This window comes from Nicotiana attenuata, unplaced genomic scaffold, assembly GCF_001879085.1.
Source record: "Nicotiana attenuata strain UT unplaced genomic scaffold, NIATTr2, whole genome shotgun sequence".
Taxonomy (NCBI): domain Eukaryota; kingdom Viridiplantae; phylum Streptophyta; class Magnoliopsida; order Solanales; family Solanaceae; genus Nicotiana; species Nicotiana attenuata.
In genome coordinates, this window is record NW_017673460.1 from 78,841 (window position 1) to 88,123 (window position 9,283).

Genomic DNA, 9,283 nt, shown 5'->3' on the forward strand with positions numbered 1-9,283 from the left:
GGGGAGATATTGTATTAACCTTTGATGATTGTTAAAGCATAATAGCCACTCTAATATTGATGGCTCAGACTTATATTTTGAGTTAAAAGTGTTAAGGGATTTAGTACAAATAGAAGATAATGCACTAATCGATATACTTAATTACATAAAAGAATTGATGCATTTTCAAATGCCTTACAGTTGCCTCAACGGAAAGAAGTTTTTCAAAATAAAAATACATAAGATCAATGTCTCAACTCTCAAGTGTGATTAAATCGGTTAGCTATATTATGAATTGAAATCTTTTTAATAAAAATCGATTATAAAGATTTGTGCCTCTAATTGTAGTTTCGCTTTAGGCCTCCAATTATGTCAAGTCGCCCCTGATTCTAAAGTCGAATTGTGACAATAGGTTGATAATGCTTGTCCGTATCCCTGCCTACCCACTTCAAGGCTTAAGTAGATGCAAGAAATCACCTAGCGTTTTCTGTCTATGATGTGATTTGAACAAGAAGTGAAAAATATCTTTGTGAAAGGGTGGCAGTAAAACTTGAACAATGAGCATCTGCATACCATGTAAAATTGTGCAAACCACCTCATCTAAAGTTTAGACGGGACATTTATATTTATTTTGGACATGGACGTTCAACATTCTGTTTTTGGAATTATGATATCTAAAGATTTCTTTTATTATTTTGTTTATTCCCTTGCCCCTTGTTTGTGATTGTTGTTTGGGTGAGGATATCTAAAGATTGTACTCTATTTTTCCTTTTTTATTGACTGGGTTGTTTGCAGGTTTTCTAGGCGGCATTCCCTTAGCGTACATCATGGATGGTTTGAGGACTTGTCCAAGGTTTTTTCTTTTCTTCATATTGAATTGTTTCATATTTCATTCTGTAAAACCAACATGGTTGTAAGGTGAATTGATCATTTCCATTAGTACCTTGTGATTAGTCAGTTTATCGTTGTTGTATAAGAACTTATGTGTGCGTTGATCATTTCATTATGTCGTAGTTAAAGATTTTAAGTCTCACTTTGAAGATATATGACCCGATATTATGGATACTTCTCAGGTGGCCAGGACTAGGAATTACAAAAACTGCTACATTGCAAGGTCAGCTTGTCATTCCAAAGAATGCAGTAGTTCAAACAGATCAGCGTTGTCGAAGAGGAAAAACGAAAACACTTCTGTTCTTCAAGTTTTAGACATGCCACAGATCAATTATCTGAAATCTGTTCTCATTTCTGGGCTTTTCACTCTTCTGTTCACACAACAAGCAAGTGCTGCTTCAGAGGTTGCTACTGGCTTGCAGCAGTTTCCTTTCTTTGGGGACCTCGGAGATTTAAGCACAGGTTTTGCTTCAGTTAGGAAAATCTCCCAGCAACTTCCATTTCTAAAATCTTGCTGCTGTTTTACCTTATCATGTAAAAGAAATAATTGAGCAAAAGAAATAACAATGGAAATCATTTCATGCATCATGTATTGACTTTTGTTTCTTGCCAACTATTATTCTCCTTCACGGAACACATAACAAATGTTAATCATGTATCCAACAAAGAGAGTCTCATTTCTCCTTTCACTCCAATGAATAAAAAATGACTGGCGTGACTGCGTCATATATGAACTGTATTAGAGCTGCTTTCAAGCGTTGTTGTTCTCCTCCCCTTGCATGTTATTCTCTTTATTGAGTTTGTGAAGGAAAAGTGTTCCACCAAAGAGTAATTAAACCACCTTTTCTTTCTTTCTTCCAATTTTGCAGGCATTCTTGTTGATATTTTTCTCAGAGCTTGGGGACAAAACCTTCTTTATTGCTGTAAGGGGACTTTAACATTCAAAAACTCTATGTAGATGAGACATGACTAGCTGAAAGAAATAATGATATAAATGCTTTTACATGTGCGTCATCAAAGATAGGCTCCTTCTAATTTGTTATGTTATACTCTCACAACTAATTTGAATATTCATTTATATGAGCAGGCTCTTTTAGCAGCTAGGAACTCTGCTGCCGTCACTTTTTTGGGGACTTTTGGTGCACTTGGGTACGTTATCTTTCTGCACCATGTAATACAGATGGTTTTTATCATTTGTTCTCAATTATTTAAGTTTAACGCAGTAGTTTGGTAATCTCACTAACTAGAATATGTAATAAACAAGTGTTTTGATGTTGAACTTATCATATCCCCCACAACTTTTTTAATATCCTGGAAGATGTTCTATTTAGAAACCCATCTAACCACTCTAAGCAAACAAAACTGGAATTCATTCTCTTTATATTAATAGTGTCTGTGTCATTGCAGGGTAATGACGATCATATCAGTGGTTCTCGGACGAACTTTCCACTATGTCGATGACGTTCTTCCTTTCAGGTTAACAATCTTTCTCTCCGTATAATTATACATTTAAGTATGACAGATAAACTTCTGAAGATGTAATTGTGAGAAATATTTTCAGACAATGCATACCGGGAGGATTCAAACTTTTTCCTTTCCTAGTTTCTTCTAGAAGCAAGTAACATACAATGTTTTTCTGGTTTAATGCTGCGACAAAATCCCTAACCTTATCATGTGAGTAGATTTAACCAAAATCTAGCAAATCAGTCCTTTTATGTTTTTTGTCTAGTTCATTTTTCTGTTAGAAATTCGAGCAAGCAGGTCATTACAATCTACTTCAGAAGTTAGATAATATGTACCAAAATTAGTATATATCAGTCAGACCTCTCTATAATAGCATCCCTATATAACAACATTTCACTATAAAAGCCAAGCTTTTCCGGAACCAATTTTCATGTTATGTTATAATATATGTTCTATATAACAGCACTTCGCTATAACATCCAAAAATATTCGGAACAAACGAGACTGTTATAGAGAGGTTTGACTGTGTAGAATTTAAACTGACGTGTGAAAGGCGCACAATGATTGCTGTAAATTATGTTCAAATTGCTTATCTTAGGTTGTGTCCACTGGCCTGAAACCATCTTTCTGCCTGTGAGGAAGTTTGTCCTTCTGCATGTTTATCCAAACTATTATGTTTTCTGGCGTATCAACTTCATTTGTGTTAGACATTTCCCGCCGATTATCTCAACCTACAAGCCATCCTTATGTCAGGCCTTTTTTAATAGAACGAGACTGCTATAGATTTTCGTTCTCATTTTTATAAACTTCTGCGGAAGGTAAGTCCAGTAACCTTCTTAACATAATGAGCAAGAAAGGACCCCTTACTGTAAAATAGGCCCTAGCACGACCTTTATCTTTTTCCGGCAAATACTACTTCTCCTATGTTTTTGGATGGTATAACAGATTATAAGATGTTCTTTTCGCTTTTGGAGTAATTAAAAAAACGCATTGCTGTGGATATCGATCATTTTTCTTTACGTTGGGAAGTGTAGTAACCTTCATGATGTAGTGTTTCTTCTACCTTTAGTTTTCATTGATGTTTCAGCTGTAAGAAGCATGGTAATTTAGATGGATCACTCCATTTTATTTAACGGACTTTGTTAGCATCTTCCATATCTTCAAATAAAGGAAATATCATGGGTGGTTCGTCTGTTATACGCTACGCTAATGCAGCTGCATAAATGCAGATTTGGTGAAAATGATTTGCCAGTGGATGATATTGCTGCAGTTTGCCTTCTGGTAATACATGATCTAATATTTTAGCCACGCTATGAGTTGCACCCACATGCCATGTGAACTTGACGTGTCCGGTCATATTCAATTTTGTCACAGGTGTATTTTGGAGTGTCAACCTTGCTTGATGCCTCCTCCAGCGATGGCATGAAAGCGGAAGAGGAACAGAAAGAGGTAATCCAATCAGCATCCCTTCTTCTATTAAGTACTGTTCTAATTTTAAGATGACAAGTAGATTTAGTGCACATGTATGATAATCTTTTGAGTTAGCATCTTATATATTATAGGCTAAAATCAGCACTATGGGCACTTATAATAACTTCTTTTGTTTCTCGTGCTTTTTCTGTCCACTAGAAAACTGTAAAAACTTGAACTTTTGGTTCATTTAAGCTTTTGATGAAATAGGAACTATTTCTTTGTAATTTTGGAACTCCCTATCTATCACAAGACAACATATTACTTATAGTTTTCTTCTGTCTGATAAAATGTATTTATCCATGGAACTACATATTTGCTGAAAAAATCGAACCTTTGTTTTTAATTTTCGATTTCACTTTCTTGGACTCAAAACAAGTCAACTTCTGAAGCACTTACCTACTGCATAAAACAGTTAGCGAGGATCTATAAGTTTAAAATTTACATAAAATTATGAGGATCGAGAGATCAACGCTTTATTATAAGATGTCTACTGATAGTTAAACCATTCCTGGCATCAGCAATGAGCTTATTCTAATTGTGGGCCTCTTTGTTTATTGAAACCAGGCGGAGTTGGCAGTTTCTGAATTTTCAGGAAATGGTGCTGGAATATTGGCTGCTGCAAACACTATAGTTAGCACATTTGCGTTGGTCTTTGTTGCTGAGTGGGGTGACAAATCATTTTTCTCTACAATAGGTTAGTCATACCCATGGTCAAAGCAGAAACTAGTGCTTTTATAATTAACTTGTACAGGAGTATATTCCTTTACTAACAGCTAGGCGTTTTTCAATCTAAAAACTTACATGAAAAACTAAATAAGAAGGCGAATAGTGTTATGGATTTCAATCGCTGTTGGATAAACTTATCTCCTAGTTTTGGTAAATGACATCAAATTAGTTTAAGTACTAACACAATAATCTAATTTCAGCTCTTGCTGCTGCATCTTCACCTCTTGGAGTAATTGGAGGCGCATTAGCCGGTCATGGAGTTGCAACTTTGGTAAATCCAAACCCCTAATGTAAATGTTGCTGCTTGCGAGCATCATGTACAAGCTGCAATGCGACTTCTTTTGCAAATAATAGCAACTTGAAACTCATTTATGTTTAACCTTTCAAGGAAATCATCATGTTATGCAAAAAAGTATTATTATTATTAAAAATAAAGGCCTTTAACTTGATACCTTCAGCATATTAAATAGTGCGGCTTTTTAACAAGAGTACCATGTTCGGATTTCTAATGAAATGTATCCACATCGGTATTTGGTGCATTAGTTCTTTTTCTTACTTTTGGTATTGGTCTGTGCCTCTCTATTCCTTCAGAGCAGGGGTAAGAGTAGAGGTAAGGTCTGCGTGCACACTACCCTCCCCAGACCCCACTTGTGGGATTTACTGGGCTGTTGTTGTTGGTATTGGTCTGTAATGCAATTTTATACAAATCGGAAGTTGATTGGCGGTAAAATTTTCTCTGCAGTTGGCTGTTCTAGGAGGTTCATTACTGGGGTCATTCTTGTCTGAGAAGGTAAGATTACTCTCTCTATCTGATAAGTTAAATACAAGGCACATTTATTTGATCCCCTGAATCTTCTGCTCGAAATGAATTTACCCTATAGATTTCTCCTCTGGAATCCACTATAACAAGAATATGTTCCTTCTCAAATTGCTGACCAGAAAAAGTACTCAACGATACTATCTGTTTATTTCTTTTTAAGCATTTAAATAATATCAAATGATTCAATTCCAGTGTTGTTATTGTACTTATATTGCCTAACCACCTCTGACACTTGCTCAACCTTTGTTAAGACCCAAGAAAGTTCATATACTAATATTATATAATGAGTTGTTTTTGGAATAATTAACTACATAATTAGTAAAATAGAAGCTGTATTTTATGTCAAATTTGCCAACCAGATCTTTCCAGTTTTAAATAATCTCCTGCTTACGCAACAAACAGTGCTTAACCAACTTCTTGTCTTGGTCATCCAATTACCAGTCTGCATTAGTTATTTTCTTCCAGTTGACTGCAGAAATCCAACTTAATGGTCTGTCATGAAAAATGCCTTCCTTAGCAATTCGCATCCTGTTTATCAATGGCGAAGCCGCATGGTCATAAGGGTTCGTCGAAAAATTGTATTGTGTATATAGGTAAAATATTACATTTTAGAAGTATATAACACATATTGAACACCCTTTGTCGGAATTTTTTTTTTTCCTTTATTTTAAATTTGAACATCCTTGGCAATATTCCTAGCTTCGTCACTGCTGTTTATAATGCTATTACTCTGAAAAGGAGAGAAAAGAGAAACCTTGACTCTATACATGCTAGTGTGTTTGGCATGACGGAAGCCGCTTTCTATGGAAAATGCTTTCTAATTTTTGGTTGGTGGATGGAAAATATTTTCTAAAGAAAACATATGTTAAAGATTAATGCTAATATCATTAGCAAATCGGAGAGTGCTTCAATGAATGTTTTGAGTATGAAAGATTCATAATAATGTCTAACTGCCAACTAGAGCAAGTAATATGAAGTTAATAGTTACGATAGCCTAAGGAGAATGACTTTCGCTCATAACACCCTTTTGATTAAAAACTTGCAAAATATTTTGGTAATTAAATTCGAGAAATCGATGACTTTGTCTACAGCTTCTAAGTTTGAGATTTGATATGTTTGATGTTTTTTGCACATGTTAATGAGCAAATCTCTTGTTTCAGGCCATTGCATACATAGGTGGTACACTCTTCCTAGTATTTGCAGCAGTAACAGTTATTGAGATAGTGAGTTGAAACTACAATTGTTTCATACTGTATTTTTTTTTTTCTAGCAAAATTGTACTTGTTATTTAGACCTGATTTTATTATTTCCATAGCCACAACCAGGTGGAGAAATCTTGAAAATCAGAGCATTCTAGCTAGGATAATTGTTTGATAACTTGTGTTTCTTTGTCCAAAAGAAGAAACTAACATTTCTTTATTACTCTTTCTGTTAGTCAACTTACTCCAACCCCCCCCACCCCCACCCCACCCCACCCCACATTCAGCAGAACTAAATAAAAAACTTAGGGGCAGTTTGGTATGGTGTATAAGAATAGTATTGAATTGGTTGTATTAGCGATGTTGAGATTAGTTATGCTGGGATTATTTCTTATCCACTGTCAGGTTTGGTGTATTAAAAATAATATGCATTGCGTAATTTTTAAAAAAAAAAATTATTTGTTTACAAAAATACCCTTCAAAAACATTGTAAAGGAATAAGGATTTGGAATTTTTTTCGAAAAGGCAGTTCTATTTTTGTACATGCTTATTCATGTATTAAAGACCACAATATTACTAGAGCCATGGATTGTTATCTATAAGAATAGAAAAAAACTACCAAATAAAGGATTAATAGTACCGAAGCTAATGCATGTGCTATTTTCCCTTGTACATCCTACCAAACGACCCCTTAAAGAAGAATATGATTTTACCAACTCTGGACTAAACACTACCAGAGTGCGGAGTTTAGGTTCTATACATGGGTAGGGTAGATTTTTAACACCATCAAATTATGTTGACATATAGCCTATGTTGCTCTGACTCTTCAAAATGTCGATGGGTGCATGTTGGATTCTCCAACAGTAATGTAGTTTTGGAGGATACGATACGAACGTGACAACATATTTGGAGAGTTGGCGCAACATTGCCTATAACAACATGGAAATGAAGTAATTGCTGATGTACTCGGTTATAAATTGAATTTATGATAATTAAATATTTTTACACTGTCAGTGTATTTAAAAGAAATCCATAAAGAATATGTGCAACTTGCAATTATCTTATTTCATTGCTAGGAAGCTTTACAACCTTTGAATGTGTAGTACAAGTGTCAAAGATGGAAATCATGGTTTAGAGTTAAAGAGGATTTCAAAAACCAATAGTTTTTCAGCCTTTAACATCCATTAAGAAACCACAATGTTTTTTCATGTCTGAAATATAATATATGCCTTTACACACAACCCAAAAGTCGAATCTAAATATAGAGACAAGACATACCATTCTCAGTTCCTGCAATGTTGTACTAATATCTTTCTCCCTCTTAACTTTTCCATTGAAATAAATTTATTTTAATCCCATTACCATAACGTACGGTCAGAGGTGTAGCCAGGATTTTAAGCTTATGGGTTTGGAATTTTAATCATTAAAAGTTACTGGGTTCTAAATTAATCATTTATACATATTCAATGCATTTTGTAAGACAAACACAGGATTCGAATCAAAGTTACTGGGTTCGGCCGAATTCTGTTCCAGCACTCTACCTCCGCCACTGCGTACAGCTACCCCCACCATTTGTGGACATGGCTTTACTTTACTTCAATAGGTCCAGAGTACAATTGCACTCACTATGACTACAGTCTTTTTTTTGGCTTTTCCGTCCGTTGTCTGATATTCGCTTTGAAGCCCCGATTAATCCGAATTTGGTGCGTAAGGCCATTAAAAGATGAAGTGTTCTCTACAAAAAAAAAAAAAAAAAATCACTCTTACACTCGAACTCGAAACCTCTTATTAAGGGTAACGACATGCTATCCATCTAACCACACCGGACACCTTGATAGTCACCAGTAGTGAAGTCAGAATTTTCACCAAGGGTATAAATACACCGAAAGTTTAGGGTAGTCAATATATAGTAAATATACAAAACAACGAAAAAAAGTTATCTAGCAATACAATGTAATTTTTCGACGAAATGGTGTCGGTTCACACCTTAATTGAATGTGGCTCCGCCATCGATAGTCACTGTGACAAAACTTGTCACCACAGTCGTCTGATGTTAGATCATCATAGTAAACGACACAAACCTAACTTTTTGTCTAGAATTTTATATAAACGACGCAAACCTAACTTTTTTGTGTACAATATATTTAATTCGCCAAGAAGGTCCTAAAACCTTTTTTTTAGTCCCAGTTCGAAATTTTAAAAAAAATGATGAGCTTGGTCACAAGCTTAATACCCTTTTCCACTAAGGCAAAACTTTAAGTATTACCTTTTATACCATACGTTCATAGGGTGGTTTTAAGTTTAAATTTGATGGACTCGACCTGTAAATTCTTGAAGGACAGTTTTGGCGTAACTGGTAAAATTGTTGCCATGTGACCAGGAGGTCACGGGTTTAAGCCGTGGAAACAGCCTCTTGCAGAAATGCAGGGTAAGGTTGCGTATAATAGACCCTATGGTCCGGCCCTTTCTCGGACCCCGCGCATAGCGGGAGCTTAGTGCATCGGACTGCCGACCTTTAAATTCTTATTAATAAATTCATTAAACGATAAAAATTAATAAATTCATTAAACTATAAAAATTATTGGTTCAAAAAAAAATTGGTAATTATAGTGTTATTTCACACACACACATATGCCGCATAAGCTCATATTAAATGGTTTTCTTCTTATCAATACAATGTAGAGTCTCATTTTTTCTTTTGGCCGTCACATTAATCAAAGAGAAATTTGAT

General features: G+C 35.0%; 1 protein-coding gene across 1 annotated transcript in view; it reads left to right on the forward strand.

Moving 5' to 3' along the window:
• The window catches only part of LOC109216436 (GDT1-like protein 1, chloroplastic), an 8,537-nt gene extending 1,762 nt beyond the window's left edge, over positions 1–6,775 (forward strand). Inside the window, exons 2-12 of the mRNA XM_019380585.1 lie at positions 775–832; positions 1,053–1,343; positions 1,740–1,793; positions 1,958–2,019; positions 2,278–2,346; positions 3,564–3,615; positions 3,709–3,783; positions 4,372–4,501; positions 4,734–4,804; positions 5,276–5,323; positions 6,514–6,775. Coding sequence (XP_019236130.1) covers positions 775–832; positions 1,053–1,343; positions 1,740–1,793; positions 1,958–2,019; positions 2,278–2,346; positions 3,564–3,615; positions 3,709–3,783; positions 4,372–4,501; positions 4,734–4,804; positions 5,276–5,323; positions 6,514–6,585 — 982 coding nt within the window. The 3' untranslated portion in view covers positions 6,586–6,775. The remainder of the gene's footprint in view (positions 1–774; positions 833–1,052; positions 1,344–1,739; positions 1,794–1,957; positions 2,020–2,277; positions 2,347–3,563; positions 3,616–3,708; positions 3,784–4,371; positions 4,502–4,733; positions 4,805–5,275; positions 5,324–6,513) is intronic.
• The last annotated feature ends 2,508 nt before the right edge of the window (positions 6,776–9,283 follow it).